Source organism: Malaclemys terrapin, chromosome 7 (genome assembly GCF_027887155.1).
Source record: "Malaclemys terrapin pileata isolate rMalTer1 chromosome 7, rMalTer1.hap1, whole genome shotgun sequence".
Classification (NCBI taxonomy): domain Eukaryota; kingdom Metazoa; phylum Chordata; order Testudines; family Emydidae; genus Malaclemys; species Malaclemys terrapin.
The window spans coordinates 111,365,236-111,392,907 of record NC_071511.1 but is presented as its reverse complement, the minus strand read 5'-3'; the positions used below and the strand labels follow the sequence as shown (position 1 = coordinate 111,392,907).

The following is a 27,672-nucleotide window of genomic DNA, read 5'->3' as shown; positions in this document are numbered from 1 at the left end:
ATAAAATTACAGCGAACAGAGAGCCCTTGCTTGCTTCACTGGAATATACATATTGTGCAGGACAGTGTATTTCAATGCTATCCACAAAATAGTTCTACATGATAAAAGAAATGCATCACTGTCCACACATGAAGCACTCAAAACTCAAAATGCCAGAAGGTTATGTTCCCCACTGAATCTTAACTCTGCTCCTTGTATAGACACAGAATAGCCTTTAATTAGTCAATCATACTACTTTTTATGCAGGACCCAGCCTCATTCACTGCAAAAGTTAGTTGATATATGAAATGAGTGAAGTGGTTTCAACAAAATGATCTCATCAACCTTTCACAATGCACAAGGAATGGGACGGTCCTGCAGAAAGACAGTAACTGGAGCATCTGAATTCCAATAGTCTTAAGAAGGCAGGAGTTAGGTTTCATGTGGAACTTTAAACTTTGTGACATTAACATATTTAACAGTGATCTGTATGAAATAAATATTTTAAAATTATATGTATATAAAATACCTTATCACATAAATGCATACACATAGTTTACAAGGTCAGTCTTGTATTATTGCTAAAAATTTACAGTAAGAGGTAGAGGGATGACAACTTAAATGACAATACAGGATAAACCATTTATAACTTTTTGCTTTTATTTAAATGTTTTCTGAAAACATTGATTACAACCTTGCCTCAAGTTCACCCATCAACTTCAGCCACGAAAATTCAATGTTCTTTGAAATCCAGAATCCTAGTGGCAAGGGGTAATGTAGTGGTTGACTTTGGCAACTGGAGAGCATGGTGGATTACAACATAGTAATTCATAAAAACAAAATGGTGCAAGGGGCTCTTTGGTGCCAAAAAAAATGAAAGGTAACTGTCACTGGTGTATTTATGAATGTTATTGAGAAGAAAGCAATCAAAGTATAAACTCTTCCTCATGGTACTATGGAATCATTAGTCTAAAGACACTGGAGACTCCTGTACCTTGAGTATTCTGCAAAGAAATATCAATGTTAAAGAAAAGCTGCATAAAAAACAAACAATTAGAAGAAACTAATTAACTGAAAGAGAAGAATACTGTGGCTCTCAGGAGGAGGAAAAGTTAGGGCTCATCAGTTAGGGCTCTGTCCCGCAGTGGGCATATCAGACTTCTAAGATCTGGGTGCTGAGATCTTGCAGGATCAAGGCCTTCGTTTTCTTCCCAATTTCGTTTGGGTGTTTATGTGGTGATGTACCGGCAGCATCAAATATTGAGTAAACTCATGAAAGAACATACTGCTCAAGTCACAGTACAAACTCAAAACACATCAACAATTTTACCGCTTTAGTTATATTCCAACACCTAGCCATAAGGAGAAACCCCACACTTCACATGGAAGCAAATAAGCCTTAAAGTAACTTGCAAATTCAAATAACTCAGGATTCATTAAATTTTTTTAACCAGATAAGCGTTATAAAAAGTCAGACTTATTTGTGAAAATTTTAGACTACAATGGATTAGCCGATTTTCGCTTAAAGATATACATATATACAAAATTTAGACAAATTTCTATCTTGAGTAGAACAGCAGGTATAGGAGAAACAGAGAGATAAAGGGCCAACTTCTGCCATCACAAGTACTTGGGGTTCCACATTGACTCCAGACACTATTGCATGCATCAGAGTTGCATATCTGTATCTGCAGTTATAATTTAGCTCACTGTCTAGTTTCTGTTAGAACCTCTTCCTTTCAACTTGATCCAAGAGATAAGGGTTCTATAAGTGATTTGGCTGCAAAAGGAATGAATAAACCATTTGATTATCTAGAACAGTAAGATGTGTCGTCATTTTAACTACTTGGCTAGATTTGTAATATTAAAGCAATTTTCCATTTCAAAATCCTATTCTAACTTGAAACTAAACTAATATATATGAAAGAAATAGAACAGACTAAAATATTCAGATGCTCAGACTCTCTTCTGGAATTATAACCCCTTTAAATGCAACAATCCATTTTTAATGCAAGTTTACTTCACTGGACTACCAGAGCATGTCCTATATGCTTTTTTAAAATCAGTGCTTGTCTCAGCATATTCAAATATACAGCTGAAACATTTGCACCCCCTAGCTGTCACAGGTAAAACACAGTACTTATAGCTAACTTACATTCATTTTCAACTTCAAATTTATTGAGGCAGTTTATATCAATGTATCCATAAAATAATTCAGAAATAACCCAAGTTTACCATTTAAACATCTTCATGATTTATCCATTTACACACTCAGTACACAAACAACCCAGCCTCTGTACAGGTTCATCACATGCAAACCACCCATAAAGACAAAAACTTTAGTTAAAAATAAGTCACAACTCAGTGTACTGTTTCAACTGTATCTCCATTTACCAAATGGCACATTGAATATTTTGTAAAATAAGATGTTTTTAACAATCTTGTTAAAAAATTCTTGGGCAAAATATTTCTAGACTTAAAAAACATCCCAAGATTTTTCAAAACACTCAAGATACTATACAACTTATAATAACCTTGAAATAGGTTTACAAGGTTAACGAAGGTATTTACATACCCAATAATGTAAAGCAAAAAATTCAGATTTCTAATGACAAAATGTGATGCATTAAAGATTTATGAAATTAAAATTAAGGCTCTTTGTATAGTAATTTATGTAACTTTACATAATAGCCAACTTTGGAAATGTCAGTCTTGCACATTCTTGTCAGTCTACTGCATTTAAAGCAGTAGAGTATATTAAGTATTACTTTGAATAATTACAAGCTACTTCTATGTTTGAGCATGCTTTTGAAACATTGTAGTTATTAAATATTTACAATGTGTAGCCTTCAAACTAAGTAAAAAGCACAAGTATGATTGCCTGACTAATACAAACACCATACTTGCAAAAACATTTTTGCTTCTCAAAATTAAATGCAATTACTACAGTTTTAAAAAGCAAACCAGATTTGAAAAGTTTTAGTATGTGCCTGAATGTGGACAGCAAAATTTGCTCAAATAACTCAGACAGTAATGTTTTTCAGCTTAGATTGAAAGTTTATTTTGTATCAGACTTCAGCTTCTTTAAGCACATAGAAAAATTAAATATTTAAAAAAAAATATTTCCAAGAGCATGTATGTTTTCTGAATGATGCCCTCATATGTGTTGAAAAACCACTACTGTCTTACAGGGTGTAATGAATGGTCCACAGTTAAATTTCAGGATTTGTGTTTAACTGAAAGCAACTTACTGTGTTTCAAATGTCATTTCTCTTAAAAAGCACAGGGATGTAAAACACTGAAGACAGAACAAAAAAATGGAATGGTAATCTAAGGATCAAATTCATTAGCCATTTATCCTACTATATCAAAATTTGTAGTCAGAATTGTCTTTATTGACTTTATTTTAGTTTTTGTACACAAAGAAAAACATGTTCATATCCATCATGAACAAAAACTTAAAAAGGCAGAACTAGAAGACATGTGTGTTCTTCACCAAAGCAAAGCTGTGCTAAAGGTTCCAAACATTTCCATTTTTAAAATAAATATTTTCTTCTTCCGGTGTCTACATTCCAGTCTTCAGAGTATCACTGGAAACTGAAGCCTATCATGAAATACACACATTTAAACAGAGTCCCAGCTCACTGCGTTTGGTAACTTGCCATACCATATCCAGCTTGATTAGGTATTACAGGAGCACCTTGTCCCTGGGCAGGCTGAGCACCAAATCCACCCATCCAGGCAGCAGATGGAGATTGGCTTTAAAAACAAACAAACAAAAAAAGCAAGCCAATCAAGTTATTTACAAAGAGATGCAAAATCTGATATTGCTTCTGTTACCTTCTACTCCTGCCAAGGTCAAAAGCTTCTCAACTTCTCACAAAAATAATGCACATACAGGAAGATTTTAGAGCAGGTTCTTCTCCTAAAATATGCCTGCCTTTGGAAAAAACCACAAGCCAAGAAACCTACATACTAGTTGCACGGGTTAGCAAGCCCCAAAGCAGAAAGGTATTGTTCAAATACATACAAGGGAATTATTAAGGAAATCAATTTTAAATGCCCCCATTCAAGTTAAACAAAACAGACAGAATTTGGTTTAGCTCAGACGGAGAAGAAACATTTCATTCGTTTCAAGAGCTCTCCGGACCCTGTACAGTTTTCTTATCTACAGGAGCTGATGACTTGGCAACTTGTTAGCATTTGGAGCAACTTAATTTTATAAACTCAGCAATATGTATTGCACCTTTTCCATTAATATTCAAATGCAAGAAATCCTTTATTATATTACATTTAAATCTAAGTTAATCAAGTTAGACAGATTTTGTGTAGTACTTAAATATAAATTCTTGCTGTAGCCATACTCAAGTTTCTCTGGCTTTATTTCAAATGGAAATATAAATGCAACATAATCAGTCTGAAGCCACTTAATTGAAGAAACACACTTGGGTACAGACAAACAATATCAACTTCTCAGCTGATTTTACAGCAAGAGTTAACATTATTCCAAGAGCTGTGCAAACTTCTACCAACATCACTGATGCATATGTATAAAAAAGGAAAACATAATGGAGAAACATCTGGGTGAGAGAGGGGGAACATGCTGATAAGTCAGCAGTGAAAAATATTACCGTGAAATCCTCAGGAGAATATTACAAAAGTAAGACAATTAAAAAAAATAAAAAAACAAACAAACAAAACACCACACGTTCTGGACATATATTTTAAATACTCTTAAGAGCGGATGAATGATCAGTTATGCAGTCCATGCCCATCAGAGTTAGTATGCCACTTAGGTAAATGAAATTCAACAGACTTAAGCTTCCTAGTGCAGAGGGTTTGGTCGGAAAGGCTTGAAGCCAAGAGCACTCCTGATACCAAATTAATCTGAAGTGAGGATCACTGAAGAGTTAACATTTCTGGAGAACTGCAACACACCTTTTTTTAAATATATGAAACAAGTATAATCACTTACTCTACTCCAAATCCCTGTTGATTCCATGCTTGACCATACATTCCGTAAGATGGTACTTGCCATCCGTTGGCCATATATTGCCCATACTGCTGTGGATTTCCATAGACTTGACTCCATTGCCCCCACTGACTGTAGTCAACCTAAGCAAAAAAAAAAAAAAAAAAAAAAAAAGTTCATAGTACAACTCTTACAGACATATTAAATTTAAGGTTTCTGGCAAGGGCAAAACCTTTAATCTATGGAGTTACAATTCTTTGCTTTAATTATTGAAAAAAGAATTGCCTTTGCAATAAGGAATTTAATGTTTCATTACCACCACAAAATATTTGACTGGGGATGGAGTTAGTCTTCAGTAGCTCAATTAACTAGATTTCAGATATTTCCCAAAGCTGCTTCCCATCTTGAATCATACAAGAAGTTATGTTCCTACAAAGCCGCAAGCCCAACCTGGTAGTGCACTGCAATGAGCACTACCAAAAAGACCACACCAGGCAATTTCACTAATTGTCTTACATTATTATTAAATTAGTAATTATCAATGGGGAGAGATAATAGGCTTACACTTAACACAGCTGGCTTATGCAAAAACACTCACACTACTAAAAATAGATTTAAAATTTAATTACCTGTTGGAAGTTTTTAGTCATATCAGGGGATTCTTTACCCCAATAGCATTTAACAACATGTCCTTCAATTGTAGTTCCATTGACTGAAACAATAGCATGTGCTGCACTTTCATGGGTTGAAAACCTAGAGATAAGATAGAAATGAAATTAACACTATGTTTTACTATAATTGATAGTGCTATTACTTTAAAGAACTGCGACTGCATGCGTGCATCACAAGTAGAACTGGGTGAAAAATTGTTGACTGAAACTCTCCTCCCCTTCTTCCCCCTATCCCCCAAATACAGATTTGGGTCAATCAAAACATCTGTGAACGCGTGTTGAATTCACCAAATTAGTTTATAAAAAAAAAAAGAAATCCAAGAAACTTTGGTTAGAAATGTACTTCAATTTCATTTTTATTAACTCAAAATCTAAACAAGTTTTGAGGTTTTATTGATTTTTTTACACTTTTCAGTTTGCTGAAAGTTTAAAATGTTTTGTTTTGGGTTGACCCAACCTTACCCCCAATGACCATCAAATCAATAAGAAAGATATTCAGACAACTCTAATCACAAGAAATGCAAAAAATCTTACACCAAATTGTGGCTGCCTTTATTTTCTGAGGAGCAAATGCCCATAACCTTTAAAGCTTCAATTTCTCCTACAAATGTATACTGCAACGAGAGCTTTTAATTTAACAGCACTGCTAATTCGAGTATATGTTACAGAACAATACATGAAATACTAATATATTAAACAATCGTAGATTTAGTTTAACAGCCTTACCTGACAAATGAGTAACCTTTTTCTGGAAAAACTCTTATTTCCATAATCTGTCCAAATGGTGAAAACGTCTGCCTCATAAGTTGATCTACAACAGATGATATTTTCAACCAATTCATTAGCAACCTTGGGGCTGCAAACGCATTAGTTGTTTAACACGTCTCCCATACCCCCAATAAAAGTGAATCATACCTGTTAGTCCAGAGGCAATTCCTCCACAGTAAACAGTACAATTTTTTGGACTTGACTGATTTACTACATCTTCAAATCTCAGTTGCTTCGTGCTATCTATACATAGAAAGGGTCATTTTAAAATATTAAAAGAGGATTTGCTCCAATAATTTTATATAATTACAAAATTATACATTTGACAAATCTGCTCAATATTTTAAGACAAATCAACAGGAAAAATAAGAACAATAATGATTTAATATACTAGGCCTTTTATTCCTGAATATCTGGGAGTCAAACACATACTAACTTACAAGTTAAGTGAATTTGATGACTTAAGCGTATTGCTAACTGAACATTGTAACGTCCAGCATAACAGTACATGTGCTGGAGAGCTAATACAAGGTAAATAAAAGCATCTTACTTTCTTGTGTACTTTTAGGAGCAGGTGGTTTTCGTGTTGCCCAGTTAGTTCTGATTTGACGGCCGCCCAACCACTGGCCTCCCATGTGCACAATTGCATTTTCTGCATCCTGAAGGACATCAAAATTAAAACTCATTCAACATTCATGGACAAGGAGAGAAGATAGGTAAGCCTACTACTTTTGAGAATGTACTCATTTGTCATTGGGATTAATTTACATATAACAGCAATACCAGTTACTAATAAAATTACTGCAGTTTTCAAGACTTTGGGCATTTAATATATTAAAGCAGCTACATCATAAAATTTTGCAGTAACATTAAAATCCAGTAATGAAAAATTACTTCACTAGTGAACTGCTATTTCCAATGCACAGAATACACAACAGAAGACAATGGAAGCCATGTATATAGCAAGGATATTATAGCTAGACAAGCAAACAGAAACAAAGCCTATAATTGAATACCCAGTGGTCTCCTGATCAACATTATACAAAGGTCATATGATTACCAAAAGCAATCTTAACTAAAATAAATTAAACCAAAACATAAGAGTTTAGTTTACAAAGCTCAAATAATAATTAGTCTCTTACCAACAACTATATGGGAAATGTATGCAAAAACGCATTTAACAAACAGATGGAAAGTAACAAGAACCTGTTATACTTGGATATAGAAAAACTTTCATAATTATGAATTTTGTTGATCTTATTGCTTTATCTAGAATATTCATAATGAATACGTTTCTGACCCACAGATTACCAGTGTGACAAATTATGTATCAAGAAGGAACTGCTGCAAAAGGGTATTCCATCTTCATGTTCAAAACCATTATCAACTTGGTTGCATATTGGTTAAATTTTGGTAGTAAATGGTGATGTAAGAGGAAATACTACATTCTGAGAAGGCAGAACTGTAGGTAAGAGGAATTTGCAAAGCTGAGATTGGCCCCACCTTCTCTACCACCCAACCTAACAATCTCATGTCACCCATTTTTCCCTGCTATAGCCTCCCATTTGCCCCTTCGTGGTATTCAACTTACATCACCTCTGAACGCAGTCCAACATTTACAGAGCCATAAGAGCAAACATCATCAGACAAACATGGAAAATAAACACAGCCAACAGCCTGAACAGCTTAATTCAGACGTAATTCACAAGTGCACCCTGAATGCAGATACTTTGAAGGAGGAGAGACAGGGTCACATGGCACACAGTTTGGAAGACTGTTTCAAAGTCATGGGGGCTAGGATAGGTTCTATCTCCCTGAACTGCAAGGTGCAAAGCTGAATACGTGGGTGGAAATTGGGAGGAACTTAAAGACAAAAGCAGGAACAGAAGCAGATGAGATATAACAGTGATCCTGGTCCTACAGTGTGCTGAGCACTTTCAAGACTGAACAGCACAAAGCACTCAGAACTTTGTACGTTTGGCTCTAAGTGTTTCATGTTTTTGGAAGAAAATAAGACTCAGATATGACAGAGAAAGGGAGGGATACCAGAGAAAAGCAGGCGGGCACATGCAGGGAGTATTTTTTAAAACACTTATTTACACTTAAAATAAGCAGTGGCTGATCTACATAGACTACCGCTCAAGAAAGTAACAAACCCAGCCTTTTTTTGGTATTCTTATCAGTTACAGTTTTGTTGTTGTTTTTTAATTAAAGTATCTGGTATAAAATTATGTGCTCCTATTTGACACTAAGAAAATACCAAGTTCCAAACTGAACTGTATTTTCACTGGTACACTCTTAAAAAGGAACAATCACGTAATTTAGGCTCTATAGAAATATAAACAGTCTCAGCATTTTTTCTGCAGGGCTGGAAACCGAAACAACCTTATGATAATGCAAGAGAATCCGAAAATAAAAAAGATTTATCTACTTTTGCTGTCTGTATTAAGGAATGCCAATTAGACAAAGCATAAGCGGTAAAATGTAAACTAGAGTTTTAGTGTTTTCAATTTTAATAAACCAAGGTTTCTTAATATTATTTTCACCATGGAATGTCCTTTTAACTATGAAATCACTGAACTTCATTCAACATTACAAAAATGAAAAAACGTTGGAAGTATTTCACATAAACAAAGCACTAGACGTATGTTTGTTATAATCCCAAGCCCCTGAAATATTTGTACATTTGTCTCTTTTTCAATACACAGAACAAACTTAGGAAAGCAATATGGAGGAGCTATGTAAACAATCCCTCAAGTACTTCTGTATAAAAATAGCTCTGTTTCTCATAGCTACCTTGTGTGGGCAATTCGTTTCACAATATGTTCTCAGATATTCTAGTTAGCATATGGTATAACTTAAAATTACTCTTTATAAAAAGCACCTTGTTGCCATAAATAGTGAGGATGTACCATTAACTATGGACACTATTTATTTAATATAATTCTTAAAAATAAGATTTTTAGCTATCCTATTAAAGGGCTGGTCAATGTAAGTCACTTCTGTCTGGACTATTTTTACCCATTACTACTATATTTAAGATTACCGGGGGAGGGGGGGAATCTCTTCACTTTTACCTTTTCTTTGACAGGACTTTGTTTATAGTCAATTTCAATATTTTCCCCTAAATGATCAATTCATTTCCCTTAGGAAAGGGATCCCTAGTAAAGGTATCACAGCAAAAGAGGCAGGGGGAAACTTTTTTTAAAATATGGGGGGGGGGAGGGGAATCTGCAAAATTACAAAAATTGGCGGGATGACTCTGGCAGGATTAGTACCTGAAACTTTCAACTTTTTTATTTTTTTTTTAAATATAGATGACTTCAAGTCTCTTTAATCACTGCTTTGCATAAATACTAGTCTGTATAGAGATTATTCCTGCAGTGTGGTTACTCACCAGTTTATTATAAAATGATACAAAACCATAGCCTTTTGATTTTCCAGTTGCCATATCTTTAACTACCCGTGCATCCCTGTGAAAAGAAGCACAGCTATATGAGGGAATTATTATTAACCTTCAAAATAAAAACTAAAAGGAACCACACACACTGTATTGTGAGCATATTTGTTTTTCTTTTTTATAAATTCAGTTAGCCCTAAAACTATAGCCATTCCTGAACTCTCCCTATTGCTTCTTTACCTGTTAGAAAAAAGCAGTAGGACAAAAAAATAACATGTAATAAACATGCAACCTATCCACATAACCTCTTCTGGCTAAAACTAAAATGTTCAAATTCGAAGTTTAAAAAGGAACAAAGTTTCCTTTTCTAAAATTCTATTAGCTAAGGTCCTCTAAGGTTTACTGTTCTATAAATTACTGTAACAGTTCTATCTACTTTACCATGCATTTTCTAAATAGTTAAATGTCTCCTGCCTAGTGATACAAAATATATGAAATATTAAAAAATTGAAAAAGAGGAAAAAAAATAGGAATTAAAAGGCATACATGGCCTGGTTAACAGATTTCTTTATTTTTCTTGGTCAATTCTCTACCATCATTTTGGAGTTTGGGCAGCTGTAAATTTTGAAAAATTGACATTTTCAGAAATTTAAGAAAGGATAATAAAACTAACAACAATGCTAAGCACACCAGTACGAAAACAACAAATTTACACAGAAATTTTTAGTGAGTAAGTTAAAATGATTGGAAATATAGAACTGCACTGAATATAGAATGTTAAAATGTAAATACTAAAATATGTATATATAAATAATGTATAATAAGAATAAATAGAAATGAGAAAAAATCTACAACTGAGTTCCAGTGTGCACAGTTCCTTGCAGTTAGCCTTCAAGATCCTGTCCATTCTTATGAGCAATTCTGCAAAATAACCAGAATGCTATTACTTTTAATTGTGACTTGGACTTTAGAAAAACTGCAGGTCTCAGGTATAAATATAGACTGAGAAATAGAAACCTGTATTCTTTTTATATTGATTTTTAAACAGTACTACTTACCACATTTAGAGATAAAAAGCAAAGTAAACAACAAAATAGCAGAAGATAAGAAATAAGGTTTATGGTACATTTAAAAGTGTACAGAGCAAGAAAAATGAGAATTTTTGTTCTTAGCAGAAATATAGTCCTGTAAAGTAGCACAAAAAGTTCACGTGTAACTTTTTTTTAATTTTTTTTTTTTTAAGGATTTTAAAAAGAAAGTTATATGAGATCAATGTACTTTTTTGAAGCCACTACCTTATTCAAAGAGACATACATGCTTTAGCACTTCAAGAATTCTTGTAATGTTTAACATGTTCAATTAAAACACAATAGATGTTTTGAAAGCTAACCTTAAATATGTAATATAGATAGGTATTTATCCCTTAACTGGCAGAAGTGTGCACAAATATAAACACAGCATTTTTTCATTGAAATATAGCACTTTTAACTTAACCCCCCTTCTATTAATTGAAAAGTTATTTCATACTTCAGGGAAAAAAACAAAACTTACATTTATACAAGATATGTTCACAACTTAGCTAAGTTTTACAACTAGCTACACTTACTGCATCACAAAATTACACCTTGATATTTACCTGCTTTCCTATACTGCCTATAGGCAAGTCTGATGGAATACACACCACTTGTCATTTTTGAAATCACTATTCTGCACGCAAACACTAAACAAAAAAATTAGTCACACTAACAAAAGCTGTTGATGTGTTATTTTTCTGGTTATTCAATTAAAAACCGGAATGACCTTTATATGTAAATTAGGTTAAAAGCATACTGCTTTCAACAAGATTGGAGAACAGACCTCATTAAATGTATTTATAAACATGTGATGCACAACCTGAAATAAAGACATCTCACCATCCACCCCAATATAATGAAAACCTTATCACACAATCTGCAAAAAGATGAAGAAATACTATTGCAGACAAAAAACAAACTTATGCTAGAGTTTTCCCTGAACTGATGTTTGCAATATTGATTATGATACTTACGATATTTTACCAAAAGGAGCAAATGCTGACTTGATGTCTTCTGTTGTTATTTCTGGACTTAAATCCCCAACAAACACATGGAAGTGATCTGCAAATAAAGCATTATCTAATCAAATATTTAACTGCTATCTAGCAATTTAACTCCTTGCATACTTCTGAGAAAGTGAGTTTGAGCAAAGAACTGGGATCCAGGAACTCCTAGGAAATTTAATTCAAGGATTCCATCAGACATTCAACAGTAATTTAACTTCTCCACCTCAGATTTTTAAAAAGGCTCCAGAGGTGATCCTGTCAATTACTGGCCAGGAAGTTTAAATGCAGTACCAGGCAAATTGGTAAAAACTATAGTAAAGAACAGAATTATGAGAGAGACGGATGAACATGATTTGTTGGGTAAAAGTCAACATGCCTTTTGTAAAGAGAAATCGTGTCTCACCAATCTATTAGAATTCTTTGAGGGTGTCAACAAATACGTGGACAAGGGGGATCCAGTGCATATAGTGTACTTGGACTTTCATAGAGCCTTTGACAAGTTCCCTCACCAAAGGCTCTTAAGCAAAGTAAGGAGTCATAGGATAAGAGATAAAGGTCCTCGCTTGGATCAGGAACTGGTTGAAAAACAGGAAACAAGGGGCAGAAATAAATGTTCAGTTTTCACAGTGAAGAGAGGTAAATACCAGGGTCTCCCAAGAATTTGTACTGGGACTAGAACTGTTTTCAAAATATTCATAAATGGTCTGGAAAAAGGTGTAAACAGTGAGGTGGCAAAGTTTGCAGATGGTACAAAATTACTCACGATAATTAAGCCCAAAGCTGACTGTGAAGAGCTACAAAGGGCTCTCACAAAACTGGGTGACTGGGCAACAAAATGGCAGATGAAATTCAGTGTTGATAAATGCAAAGTTATGCACATTGGAAAACAATTCCAAATATAAATACAAAATGATAGGGACTAAATTAGCTATTAACTCCAGAAAGAGATCTTGGAGTAATTGTAGTTCTCTGAAAATGTGCTCGATATGCAGCGGCAGTCAAAAAAGCTAACAGGATGTTAAGCACTATTAGGAAAGGGACAGATAATGACAGAAAATATCATAATGACACTATATAAATCCATGGTACGCGCACACCTTGAATACTGCATGCAGTTCTGGTTGCCACATCTCAAAAAAAGATATATTGGAATTGGAAAACGTACAGAGAAGGGAAACCAAAATAATAGGGGTATGGAATAGCTTCCATATGAGGAGAGGTTAAAAAGACTCAGGACTGTTCAACTTAGCAGAGACAACTAAGGGGGGATATGATAGGGGTCTATAAAATCATGAATGGTGTGCAGAAAGTGAAATAAAGAAGTGTTATTTACCCCTTCACATAACAGAAGTAATTGGGGTCACACGATGAAATTAATAGGCAGCAGGTTTAAAACAAATATAAGAAAGCACTTCTTCACACAACGCACTGTGGGAACTCATTGCTGGGGATGTTGTAAAGGCCAAAAATATAACTGGGTTCAAAAAAGATTTAGGTAAGTTATGGAGAATAAGTCCATTAATGGCTATTAGCCAAGATGGTCAGAGATTCAAGCCTATGTTCTGGCTGTCCCTAAGCCTCTGACCACCAGATTCTGGGTCTGGACAAGACAGGATGGATCACTCAATAATTGCCCAGTTTTGTTCATTCCCTCTGAAGCATCTGGGATTGGCCATTGTCAGAAGACAGGATATTGGGCTACATGGACCATTGGTCTGACCCAGGATGGTCACTCTTATGTTCTTTAGTTTCTACCATTTTGTAAAATAGAGTAAAATACAGGGAACGTTTTAAGACTTCAATTGTAAACATGAATGTGGGTATTTCTGCTATTAAAACTCAGCATGAGAAGTAAAATACAATAATATTTAGACATTTGTCACTGCAACCTATTTTTACACTAATCTTTATACAAATATTTCACAATGTAATACTGTGGAATTACTTACTGGATGTATCTTTTTTCTGGCTACTCGGCGTTGTTGCCCAGTTTACTTTGACCTCCTGAAAATAAATGTAAGATTTAGCATAAATTCATGAAACTAGAAATTAATGTACACTCAAAGGCCACTTACAAATATTAACCTACACAAGTTCTCCCCCAATAGAAAGAATAAGAGTTTTTTTAAGGCATCAGAGGATGTATTTTTTTAAGCAAGAGTGTGATTAATCGTTTTCAGTGAAATTCTTCACATCATAATTTATATATTTGACAAATCTAATTTCTTAAACCTTAGCAATTTTATATACAACTTACCTTTCCCAAAATTTTTCTCCCATTCATAGCAGCTAATGCAGCAGCTGCATCTCTGTGTTCATAAAATTCCACAAAGCAATAAGGGTCATTGCTTGTATGCTGCAAAACAGAAAATCCAACAGAAGAGTTGACCCTTCTGCTATCGGGTTGCTGAGAAGAAAATCCAGGAAAAAATATTACTTATAGCTAGAAACTTTAACAATGTTATTTCATTAGTATTAGATATAACCTTTAAAATAACATTAAGAATGTAATACATTGAACTCTAATTTTTAAAATTGAACTCTTTTTGAAGATATTTCAAATGTGGACATTTCTTATCAAAGTTAAATCCATTTTTTAAGTCTTCATTTAGCATTAGACTGCTAAGCTTAACACATACTAAGTTACCTTAAGGTTACCTGCAGAGGGGAAAAATGGGTTTGGGAAATTCTGCATCTTTAACACATACAAAGAAAGCCTGAAAGGTTTATCATTTCACTCCTATCCCCTCCAAGTTTTTCTTCTTTCTCCTCCTGATTGACAAAATCTTTCCTTTATTTGCCAAAGGACTCCTTGGTAGACCAGAAAACTGGAGTGGGAGATCTCTTAGCTCCAACAAGTGAAAATATTGAATCTTGTCAACAGTTGGATGCAAATATCTTTTGAAGGAGTCAATAGGTTAATAGTAAAGTGTAAAAGTGACTAAAAATCCTCTCTTCACAACTGGTCAAGCTTTAATCTCGATACTTATGATATCATAATGCTACATGGTCTCCTATCATCCATAGTGTATGCTACGAACTGCTGGGGTTGGAAAGACCTGAAATTGTAATGTAAAAATCAAGCAGACAAACCTGTCGGACTTTCTTTAGACATTTTGAAGCAGGGAAAAAGAAGGGTACAAACAGCCCCATCTGCTCTTCAGGTCACTTTTAAATAATACTAATTGCTAAACAGTTTTATTAAATACAACAGCGATATTAAATGTAAAGAAAGTCAATGACTTCTGAGAAGCCAATCAAATCGTAATCATCATTACAGTATGAAATTCAAACACTAGGTTTTAAGCTTTGTGAAAAATGTTTGCAGTGTGCACTAAGTTGGAGTTTTACACTGGTATATCTGCATTACTGATATAGCATGTACAATCCCAGGATCAAAGAGCTCATAAAGCAAGGTCTGAAAAACAGCTAATTTAAAACAAAATTAAGTTCACTGCAAGAACCTCATTTTCCCTTCTGCCTTCTTTCAGATGTATAGCAAAATTTCTGTTGTAAATTAATTGCTAACCCACCGTGCGCTTGCACAGCAGCACTTTCTCCAGTAATGCCACCAAAAATGTGGAGACTGGGTCTTTATTTCACACTGCTATAACCGTTATTAGCCAATATGTTGGTTCATATACGAAGTATCAGATACAAAGAAATGCCTATTTAAGGGATAATATGTGCTCAAATATAGTTTCCAGAGGGATATAAAGGAAGGCAGTCACTCACCCACATCTCTAATATTGACATAAAAGAACTGGATAGTCTGGCCCTAAAGTAGCGCTAAGGGACAATAAAGAGGACAGAAATAGCCCCCCAAAACACGCTCAGTACAGGGCATCTACCAACTGGTACAGAGCCACCACATAGTCTCTACGCTGGCCATCTTCTCAGCCCTTGTGATAGGGACACGTCAGGAGGAGGACAGGATGTGGCTGGAGGCTTTGGGAAGCAAATCTTAGAATTAGCACAGTCTCATGACTTCTCTAACCACCAGGAGTGGGGTAGGTGCCCAGCTGCTCCAGAACACCACAGATACAAGTGAGGTTTAAAGCCCCCTTTCTCTCTCTCCCCATCACATTCCTGCTGCATGAAGAGGAAGAATGGAGGAAACTAAGTATCCATAGTGCATGTATTTGAGTTTATTCTTCCATTAGAACCTGCGCAATTTTCACCCTCATTTCAATTAAAGGGCCTTTTAAGGAGTGATTTTGGATACCTCAGTTTTTGGGTGTCCAATTCAAGATACCTTTAAAGGTCCCAATTTGCAAAAATTACTGAGCAGCTACTCTCTGAAAAAAATCAAACCCATTTAGGCCATCTCAAGATGGGCACCCAAAATCTCTAGTCATTTTTGACTATTTGGTCCATGTCTTCTACAAGAGGGATAACAAAAATGGAAGCATTGAGAAAAAAAACTGAGAGCAAAGGAAGTAGCATGCTAATTAGTACTGGGGAAGAAACTATGTACCATCACAGATGGACACATTCAATACTATCTCCACTGGGGGAGATGAGAGATAAGTTGGTGACTAGGTCTTGAGCAAGATGCTCTTAAATAGGAGAGCTAGTTTAGTGTCTGTGAAAAGATGAGGACTAAACACTGATTTTAGAGAGAAGGACAGAATAGGCAGGTGCAGCTCAACCTGTATACAGAAGTATAGTTTCGCCATGTCTTCACCTGCAATACACCCACTATTCTAGTTCTGGGAAAGAGTGTGCCAGTTGAATGTGAATTATGTACTCATTTTCAAGGTGTACAAATGGAAACAAGTGTTTTAAGGCACCTATTACTCAAACTAGGTTTGAAATGCATTTCCACAAATTAAAGGCTGTTGTACTGACCCACTGTACCACCAGCATAATATTTCAATCTAAATATGAATGAGATGCAACTACCACAGACATTTGCAGTCTATTAAATACAATATAAAATACAAGTGTTAGCATGTTGTTTGTAGTGAACCACCCTAACAGAAACATCATACATTCCATTTTCTGTTTTCTCTCAATCTGAAAACTCAGACAAGACAAAAATGCCAGTTAATAATTTCTAAAAGCAAGCATTTAAATTTGGTATTACTACAGGCCACCGAATTCAGGGTGAACTTTGAATGCACACACACTGTAAAGGCCATAAATAGGCACCGCACATTTGGATACTTTATTACAGGTGAAACCTGTAATTTGACTAAGAAAATGGCACTGATTCTACTCTTATTGAGCTATTTTCTTTCATATTAGATAGCTAAGTCAGATAACTCAAGGACAGACTAGTAGACTGGCTGAAGAGTACTGGGTCAGTGAAAGATGTTGGAATATCTTAATCCTTCATCCATTCTAGATTATTTATTGACAGCTGCTAAAGTCACTGGGTAAGGAAGTGAACATGCGTGACTGAGAATTTATCTACAGTAGATTTATTACTATAACTCCATTTAACCATCCATGGTTATTAAAAATGTAGAACTATAAAGACTGGGTTAAGATGTCTGCAGTGCTAGAAATTCCCATTAAGTTGTCATGAAACCAAAGGATGCCAATACTCAATTGTACAAGCTGAAGATTGTCTTGGAAGGAGCTTATTCCTAAAGAGTACCTGGGAACAAAAACTCAGATGACAGCCTTTGAGCACAAGCTGACAACTGCTGAGTCATGCATAGTGTTGAGTCCAAATACATTGAGCCCTGCGCAGATACAAAATTACACTCGCGGATTCGGATATCCGCAGATATAAATCAGTATCCTCAGAACTGCAGAGCTCTCACAGGAACCGCAGCAGCAAAAGGAGCAGAACGTGGGGCTGCTGCTCCCATTAGCCAGCGCCCTGCGCCAGTGGCTCCTCAGTGCGGCTGTACTGCTCCCATCCCTGCCTACTGGGGCGGGTACCAGGCTACTGGCAGCTGTTCCTGGTCGCGCTCTTGTGTTCAAGTGGCATGCACGCCCCCAGACAGGAGACGCAGATAGCTGCGTGGAAGGGCCAGGGCTGGGGACGGTACGGAGGAGGAGAGGAGCTGCTGGCGTGGGCATTGGGTCCTGGGAGTGGTGGCCCACGTTCTGCTCCTTTCACCGCTGCGGCTCCTGGGAGAGCCCAGTGATTCCGTGGATACCGATTTATATCTGCATCCGTGGATATAAATTTGTATCTGTGCAGGGCTCTACAAATACAGTTTGCTTAGGAAGCTACATTCTACCATATACCAGAGTTGCAGAGATATGCTGCCAATCTGATTTTCTGCATTTTTATACAAAACCAGTATGCTATATTTGATACCATTTGGAAATGGAAGGCCTTACCTCTGTTATCATTTTACAGCTTTTGCATGGTCCAATCTGGCTGAATAACTGAAGTATAAGTACTTCAGTCACATCTCTGGAGAGGTTTCCTACATAGCTACACAAGGAAATAAACAACATTTTAAATCCAGCAACTTTATCTTCAAGTTTATAATAGATTATACAATTTCTATGTAAAACCTCTTTTTAAATATCGCACACTGAACAAAATATTTTACAATATTTGCATATGAACTTATTCACAGTTACTAAATTAACAAGTTTCCTAAATTATAAGATTGGCAATGCAACTGAGATCATGAAACTAGAAAAAGTCATGTAATAGTACAAAGCAGTATTACTTTTGTCAGCAGCAACAAAAAGGGAGATCAGGCAATCAAGTTGAGAATGATGTTTAAAATCAAGTTTTGGTATCCACTGACTACCTGCCTAACACGATTTTGAAGGGTAGGAAAAATTATTCTTTTATATATTCAACATCATATTCCTTAAAATTTTATTGATATATAACTCAGCCACATGTGAAGATGACAGGTTCTCATAATTAGAGAGCTCAATTATTTGGTTCTATTGCATCTAGTCATTTGGGGGGAAACACCACACCCGAAAACAAGCAATGTAACTTAGAGGGTAGTATAGACAAGGAGTATTCCATTAGGTGTCTGTTGTAGTAACTGGGAATTCCAGAGGGAGGGTAAATGTATTAAAAAAAGTACACATGCACCACATACTTTTGCAAGTTTTGACCAAAAGTCATTCTCATACCAACTACTACACTGCCCTTTTCCACCCCCTTTTTTTTTTTTCCCGACTTAAGAACTTTTTAGTACTTACACAACCTTCATTATAATTCCAAATTTAAAAGTGTATCAGTTGGTCAATTTCAGGTGAAAAAAGTTTCCTACTCAAACTCCAACAGGAAAGTTCATCTACTTCAATGCTGAAAGCTATTAGAGAATCTAGAATTCACCTCCACAAAAGATAAAGCCATGTCATGAAAAACTGCTGAAAATCCACATTTTCTAATTTGAATGATCAAATTTCAGTAATTAAATGCACAGGTATGGAACTGAATTTATATGTAAAAATTGTACAAAGATATTTAGTGTGTTCATTTGTCAATCAAGCCTCCAATCTGGAGGACAGTAACATTCACATCACGTAGGTATATTTACAATTTAAGAGTATCACAGTACCACCCAACTTTAAGTATTCAAGTGTGCCTGTTAAATCACAGACATTTCACATTAATGTATCACTTTCAAACAACTTCACTATGAAGTTTAATTCACATGGGTAAAAATGAAGGCAGAAATATACTAAGTGAAAGCCATTTAAAGTCTGTTTGAAAAGTTGCTTCCTTCAACTAACAAATGAGAAACATCAAATATCTTTAAAATCACTTTTTAAACACTTACATTTACTCTCTTGTCTGTTTGTTACCTTTGAAAAGCCTGAAATAAACTCTCTGCCAATGTTATAGTTTCCTATTAGTCAGTCTTCTACTCCAATGGCGCTGAAATCAACACTACTTACTTGATTGGTTTTGCACCAGTACCACACAAATCTAAATCAAGAGAAAACCTTTTAGGTTTAAAAACAGCATTTGTTAACTACTGTTTCAGTGAACGTAATGTATTTGTTTCTCTAATCTCTCAATGAGGTCTTAAATTTTAATTGGGGTCCAGAATAACTTTTTTAGATATCACCTGGATATAAACTTTCCTATTTAGAATATGTATGCATATTTACAAAGTCAATTCTATATATGGTAGGGAAAACTCACTATCAGAAACTAATGGTTCACAACATTTTAGAATAAATTTCACTGAACAAACAATTTTTTAAAAAAAGCTATCCAGACAAACCAGCTATTTGGATGGATGGATATATATATATATACACACACACACACAAAAATATACAGCAGCCAACTACACAAACACTCAGACCTACACTTCTGTCACTATTTGTAACACCGCTGCCAATACATATCACATCTTTCACTGAATTGCAACATAAGATTTAGAACTTTCTTCTAGGTTACCTAGCCACAACAACATGAATTGTCTTTTCAAACTACATAAATATATGCCATACTAAAATTAGTGTAAATTAAAAAAAAAAAAATAGACTAAACCAGGGGCTGGCAAACTTTTTGGCCTGAGGGCCGCATCGGGTTTCGTAAATTGTATAGAGGGCTGATTAGGGGAGGGGGTCGTGCGCTCCCCATCCAACCCCCCCATTCCCTGATGGCCCCTCTGAGACCCCTACCCCATCCACACACACCCGCTCCCTGTCCCCTGACTGCCTCCCGACCCCCGCTATCCCATCCAACCTCTCCTCTCATTCCTGACAGCCTCCCTGGGACCCCTGGCCCATCCAACCACCCCTTCTCCCCATCCCGACTGCCCCTGGAACCCCCGCCCCTGACTGCCCCTGCCGCCCCATCCATCCCCCCTCCTTCCTGACTGCCCTCCGGGACCCCTGCCCCCATTCAACCCCCTGTTCCCTCCTGACCGCCCTGACCCCTATCCACTCCCCTGCCCACCACCCCAAACTCTCCTGCACTCTATCCAACCCTCACTTCTCCCTGCCCCCTTACCACGCTTCCTGGAGCACCGGTGGCTGGCAGTGCTACAGCCCCGCCGCTCGGCTGCAGGTGGGCCACGCCACCGCCACCACCCAGCTCAGAGCACCGGTCAGGCTGGGCTCTGCAGCTGCACTGCCCCAGGAGCTCACACCCTGCCGCCAAGAGCATTGTGCTGGCGGTGGAGTGAGCGAGCGAGCTGAGGCTGCAAGGGAGGGGCCGGGGGCTAGCCTCCCGGGCCAGGAGCTCGGGGGCTGGTCAGGACGGTCCCGCGGGCCGGATGTGGCCCGCAGGCTGTAGTTTGCCCACACCTGGACTAAACGATACTTAATGTTTCAAAAATCTGCAGACTATTCAGAGTCTGAACCCAAAATTTAACCTTTGAGGATATTACTAGAATCAGACAAAAAAGATAACCTCCAGATTATAAATAAAAAAAATCCTTGTCAAGAAATAACCCTTATTTTTATAGGACCTACATAATGAGCACTTGTGTTTCCTCTACTAGCGCTGCAGCAGTATAAGCTAACACATTTCCAAATGGTGTACATAGTCCACACTCATCAATTGCGCTGCACAAACAAGATCCTAAACACAATGAAGTCATGTTGGCTTCATCTCCATTGACTCAAAGAAATGAGGGAAGAAGACATTTGCAATACAGTAAAAGATCAGAAAGAGCATCATTCCAAAGTGTATATTAATATGTGCAAAAACTATACAAAATAGAATCTCTTTTGTGCTGGCAAGAAACTAGAGAAATCATTCTTCAGGAATTAGCATAAGCTTTACTCCACACTAATTTAATAAATTTCCAAAAAGGACAGTAGGTAGGTTTATATAACTACTAAACCTTTTGCAAAATGATTTTTAAGAACTTTCTATAACTCATGTTGCAGCCATTTTGTAGGCTGCTTCCTTATGGAAAAAAGTAATACTACTCTGGGTTAACTAATTCCTAGATTTGAAGGAAGTGTAATGCTTTATTGGCTTAAGAACAAGTTTTTTAAAATTCGCTAAATGCATATCAGATACTTGCATCACTCTATACTGTAGTGTTTTCCTTCAACTTTCAGTGTTCTAAAAAAAATAGGCAAAAGCAGTTAACACTATTCTCAAATTGCTACCATTCTGAAACTGCAGTACTGTAGACTCAAGTACATCTATACTACAAAAAAAAAAAAAAAAAAAAAAAACCAACAACAACTGCAGCAGCAAGTCTCAGAGCCAAGTTCGACTGACTTAGGCTCAGGCTATGTGGCTAATAATAGCAGTGTAGATGTTCCCTTTCGGGTTGGAGCTGGGTTTCAGAGCCCAGGCTCCATCCCAAACAGGAATGTCTATAGTGCTATTTTTAGCCCTTTAGCACAAGCCCCATTACCTCAAGTCAGCTGACCCATGGTCTAAGACTCGATGTCGTGGTTTTGTTTGGTTTTGCAATGTAGATGTACCCTCAGACCAATCTGTAATATGATGTTAAATAACATAAGCATAGCAATATCCGCAGAGTCCAGATTTCTACAACTACATGAACAATTTGGCCATGCAAACTTATACAAGTTTGGGCCAGTGGGAGTTAAAGATCAAGATTTAGCTTTAATATTTTATGCAGTCTTTGTACTTAATATTAGCACTGCCCCCAATATATTCAACGATGACTTAAAAAAAAATACAAATATCAAACAACTTTGGTGTAAAGTACTTAACTATCTCAAATAGCCAGGGTAAGGAAGACATTCAATACCTTTGGAATTGAAGTCTTATGTTACCAAAATCCACTCCATGAAGCCACAAAACACCAGCTTGGCTTGAGTGGCAAGCCAATGTACTTGTGACTTCACAACAGCCAGGGAAACAGCTACTTGTAACATGCAGCCAGCCTAGAAAGGTTTTTTTAATATAAATTGTGTAGAGTTTAAAAGTTGTACTATGTATTTAGACTATAAAAACTAAGTTTGCAGAACTATGCAATATGTTTTGAGCAAAGCAAGTGCTTTTAAAAATACCATTTTCAAGGTCTTACAAGCTTTTTATATTATTATAACCCACAGGATAGTAGTATGGTTTTGCAAAACTGAAACATTATACAGTAGAGAAAGGCACTTATTATACCTCTCTAGGCTGTCTCCTTAATTCATGGGACATCAATATGCTGTGGCTTCCATGCACATTGACATATTTGTACAGTGTGTTCACTTCTATAAAATTGTGGCACTTGCATACTACACTGATGGGCATAGTTTAAAAACCTAGACCAGATACTGGAAGTCCAAGACATTGTACTACTGAATGATTTTGATAATGTCTACAGACCAAGGACTTGTCTTCACTATCGGGGTAAGTCGACCTAAGTTTTGCTATTCCAGCTACGTGAATAACGTAGCTGGAGTCAACGTAGCTTAGATCAATTTACCCTGGTGTCTTCACTGAACTGCGTCGACGGTAGATGCTCTCCCGTTGACTTACTTTAATCTTCTCAGGGAGCTGAAGTAACAGGGTCGACCATGGTCGATTTAGCGGGTCTTCACTAGACCCACTAAATCGATCCCTGCTGCATCGATTGCAGCAGTGTGGATCTCCCCATAGTGAAAACCAGCCCCAAAAAAACAATATCTGAGGTTCACAGATCCTGTTAAGCTAGTAGAAGAAAAATCCTAACAGCAGAGTACACCAACAATCAACTAGGATGAGGATCAAAAAGAGCTCTATGAGAGTGACATGTTTTTTATTGCTGTACAGTAGGCAAGTGAGGACAGCTATGTTCATAGCTATTTCTTTTTGGCCCATCAAAGTTCTTCCAGGTTCTACTTTAAAGGAGGATACTGAATGTTTGCGGGAAGGGGTAAGAAAAGGGGAAAGTTATATGGTGAAAATTTCACATAAATTCTAACTCTCTGACTTGGTCAGTGGCATCATCTCACAGATACTGCTAGTGAGCTGCAGGAAAAGAGGAAATGCTTTGGAAATTCCATATTGTAGCTTCCAGAAATGGAAGTATCTATAAAAAATTTAAATTGAAAAGAAATTACCTTTATCTATGAGACTTGGCTTTAAGTGAAGTTTGAGATTCAAAGTTTAACAGTTTTAGCTCAGTGCCCCATGGATCAGAGCCACATTCCGAAATACATAATTTGGCATAGTGGGTGATATAACACCTTTGTGTACAGTGGTGACTATTCGAAGACTGCTAATATGGAGAATGAACAACTTTAGTGTGCAAAAAGGGCAGTCCCAAGTCAGAGAACAGATCATTGGCAGGAATCACGTTCTAGCTTCCCAGGAAATCAAAGTAATAAGACTTCAGTGTCTATTGCTTGCGAAGGATAAGGATTTGACAGACTTTACAAGAGTACGTTTGATTCCAACTGAAACTTTTGTATCAACAAGATGTGTTATTAGTAAGTTCTAAAGAACTCTTACCAAAAGAGCTTTTGAGGCCTCAAAAACTGTATTAATTTTTTGTTAGTCTAATATATTTTATTACTGATTTCAGTCTCAACCAATGTGACGTTGAGGATAAATTTAAAAGTACTTTTTTGCTGTTACTTTCTATATAATGTTAATAAGGAAAGACTTTGATCAGAATCCAGGCACCATTATATGAGGCACTGTAGAGGTAAACATAGTTCTCTCTTCTTTACCATACTGCTATGTTATGCTGAGTTATAAAACTAAGCTGACAATTTATCAAAATACTACCATTTCCTTTGACAAGTAAGCCAACATTTTTTTCAGATTTATATAAAAGCCTGCAAGCTGTGAGAGGTTAAATGGCCTTTATTTTCTAGTATTTCAGATACTTTTAACCATTAAGAAGTCATTAAACACCAGAAAGCAATATAAATCACTTGAAATACTGCAAAATAAGTTAATACTGTAGACAATTAATATTTAAAACAATTACTTAGGACCTAATGCCTTTGGGTTTTTTTTCCAATTAAAACATTTGATCCCTAACTTGCAGGTGTCTATAGGAGAAAAAATGGTAACACACAGTATTTTCCAGTGTGGGATAGATAGCTCAGTGCTTTGAGCATTGGCCTGCTAAACCCAGGGTTGAGAGTTCAATCCTTGAGGGGGCCACTTAGGGATCGGGGGCAAAAATCTGTACTTGGTCCTGCTAATGAAGGTTGGGGGCTGGACTCGATGGCCTTTCAGGGTCCCTTCCAGTTCTATGAGATAGGTATATCTCCATATATTTTATTTTATTTTTTATTTAGAACTTCTGAGATATATTTTCTCTGATAAGTGAAATACCACATGGGCACAGAACCGTGACACTTATTTTATTGACCACGTGATTATACAATTGATCAATTGGGTTTAAAGATAAAATACCTACTACTTACTTTACAAAAAAAATTAGAGTTCAATGTGTATTACTATTTGGTACTAGATGTCAGTGAGCATCTTGTTCAACTGAAAAGGCATGAATATTATACAGTAACCTTAAAAAACCCACAAGCTGAGCATTTAAGTGAGAATCCTAAATTTAAAACCATTATTGGCATTTCATATGAAGCTAGAGGTGAGTGGAATGTCTAAGCAATTCTACAGCAGGATTTTTGATATTATTATGCAAGAGAAAATTTTGTATTTTAAGAAAAGCACTTACTGTATATTAACTTCACAAATTAAGCAGAGATATAATCATATGTGATTATTCAATCTTCTTCTGCAGCTCTTCTGAAGTGTTATTTCAGACATCTTAGCACAAATATAATTTGTCATTAAAGGGCTAAGGGTTAAACTAGTTCACTTCCTGATACCTCAATCAAAAGTATAAACTACTAATTCAACACCAGAACTTGACAGCAGCAGCAGTAAGAGCACATTTAAAACTTAGCCTAGTTCTAACTTTCCCAGAAGTTTTTTGTTTTTGTTTTTAGAGGGGAAGTCAGGAGGATATCTAATTCATTAAAAATAAACTAAATTGAACCTCACTGTGCACCTTACTCTTTCTCCTTCCCCCACTTTAAAAAAAAATAATTCTTAAGATTATTCCCCATTGTCATAAGTGAATTCCAAGTCCCTTTAGGCAGTCAATATCCATTTCTAAAAGTTATTTGGGGTAGAAGGACTCAAAATATGCACCTCAAAGAGCAAAGGCAGGTCTGGTAATTGTTATGCTAAATCAGGAATAATCAAATCCAACTTTTGTGGATTGGGGAAGAGGCTGGAGAGAGACAGACAATATCACCTAGAAAAATAAAATTGGTTAGAGACCAATTTTATTCCCAACTCAGTCTGCATTTTTAAGTGTCTTAACAACCCAAATTAGCCCCCAAAGGCCATTTCAAAGCTATTTTCCCAAGGCAGGCAAAAGGACAACCTCTTTCTTGCCCACATGCACAGTCTGAATGTTTTGTATTTCATATAGTATATACTGTTCTTCACAAAACTGGCAGAGGGAGCGGAGTTTATAAACTAGTTGAAAATAGTTTGAACAAAACTTATTTTATATAGACTTTTTAAAGCACATATAAAGAGCGCCTATTTATACTTTCCAGGTACCCCCCATATAACTTTAAAATACAACAAAATATTCCAACATAACCAAAGCACAGCCGATTTCAATATGACTATTACCAAACTAAGCAATTGAAAAGCTCACATTTGTTTATTTGTAAGGAATTTTTGTAAGATTAAGCTCATTTGCTTAGGAGGAAACCTTCAAGCTGTTAGTAAGTCACCACACACTGACACAAAACTCAAGATGTAGTGAGTTCTCATGACAGTGTATAGCAAAAAAACATACTATACAAGTACTGGAGAAAAAAATAAACGACTTTTCTAAACCCCCAGCTTTAGGGAAAGAACCCTCTTTCACAATGGTCTTCACCTCAACCCAGGAAAGAAGATGAAACAATGAACATCTGTTTCATGACACCACAAACTAGAACCATGAGGAATCCATTTACCTTGGAGTAGTTGTGGGCATTCTTCTGCCACATATACAATTCAGGTGGGTGAAGGGAGGAGTTTAGTCGCAATAACCTCAAGAGTACAATAAAGAGCATGCCTTCCGCGAAACTGTCAGCCATTGATTATGCACCCCATTCACGCTTCTGGATGTCTCCAGGGCCTCCCTCTATACTCACACGGCTTCTGGCTCTCCACTTCCCTCCCAAAGTCAGTATCATCCTGACTAGCTTCCTCCTCCTCCTACCTCACTTCAATTTTTGCACTTTGCCTTTCAGATGCTGGACCCTCCCCCCCAGTCAATATCCTCATCCTCCCCCCAGTCGGTATTTTACTCCTCCCCCTTCCCACACTTCCAATTACTGGACCATCCCCCCCCATATCCTCGGCCTTCCTCCATCCCTCCAGGTTTTGTTCTCTCCCCCCGAAATTCTCCCCCCCCCTCCCACTTTCTGCAGTTTCCTGTTCCCTCCCTCTTGCAATCTCGGTCGCCCCCCAACTCCCGTCAACATCTTCCACCTTCCCCTTCCTCTCCCCAGTTTCTGCGGTCTCTCCTCGGCCCCCCCGTCAATATCCGCCTCCCTCCCCCGGCCAGGCCCCTCATGTAGTGGCAGCACGTCCCGCGCCACGCTCTGAATTCCCTCGCCACCGTCAATATCCTCCCTCTAGTCCCCGGCGTCCTCCAAACCCGGGTCCACCCGGGGGCTGCTCCTGGCCAAGCCCCCTGGGCCCCCACTCCCCGCCCGGCTCCGGCTCCCTCTTCACTCACAGGGTCCTGGGCTGCCCGTCGTCTTCCATCCCGGCGTGAGGGCCGTTCGTAGCTGTCTCCGGGGGGCGCGCTGGGGGGGCTCCGCCGCGCAACGAGAAGGGAAGGTGAGGGCCCCAGCTCCCCTCGCTCCGTCTCGCCCCCGCGCCAGGTCCCGACACCGCAGTCCGAGCAGGAGAGGGAGGCAGCACTACAAAATGGCCGCCGCCGCCAGCCACTCA

The 27,672-nt window shown here is 37.1% G+C and overlaps 1 protein-coding gene across 3 annotated transcripts; it reads right to left on the bottom strand.

Moving 5' to 3' along the window:
* Positions 1–616: 616 nt before the first annotated feature.
* Positions 617–27,672, bottom strand: TIAL1 (TIA1 cytotoxic granule associated RNA binding protein like 1). 3 transcript variants are annotated; one of them, XM_054033428.1, is made up of 12 exons: positions 27,455–27,672; positions 18,174–18,270; positions 14,128–14,277; positions 13,820–13,874; positions 11,838–11,925; positions 9,788–9,863; positions 6,941–7,049; positions 6,538–6,633; positions 6,349–6,433; positions 5,581–5,704; positions 4,955–5,094; positions 617–3,738 (listed from the first exon to the last, which is right to left on the bottom strand). In XM_054033428.1, exons 1-12 carry the CDS (start codon positions 27,481–27,483, stop codon positions 3,621–3,623), a joined length of 1,167 nt encoding a protein of 388 aa, XP_053889403.1. In that variant the 5' UTR covers positions 27,484–27,672; the 3' UTR covers positions 617–3,620. The 3 variants fall into 3 exon arrangements, with proteins under 3 accessions (XP_053889403.1, XP_053889404.1, XP_053889405.1); XM_054033429.1 differs by having other exon boundaries at positions 14,128–14,226; XM_054033430.1 differs by lacking the exons at positions 11,838–11,925; positions 13,820–13,874; positions 14,128–14,277; positions 18,174–18,270; positions 27,455–27,672 and adding an exon at positions 10,337–10,655.

What these genes read in the sequence shown, in the direction of transcription:
- TIAL1 (XM_054033428.1), bottom strand. Translation starts at nt 27,483, where the DNA reads ATGGAAGACGACGGGCAGCCCAGGACCCT. An exon ending in TATCATTTTATAATAAACTG is followed by an intron (nt 7,050 to 9,787) that starts GTGAGTAACCAC and finishes GATGTCCTTCAG; the next exon opens with GATGCAGAAAATGCAATTGT. An exon ending in AAAGGTTACTCATTTGTCAG is followed by an intron (nt 5,705 to 6,348) that starts GTAAGGCTGTTA and finishes TCTTATCTCTAG; the next exon opens with GTTTTCAACCCATGAAAGTG.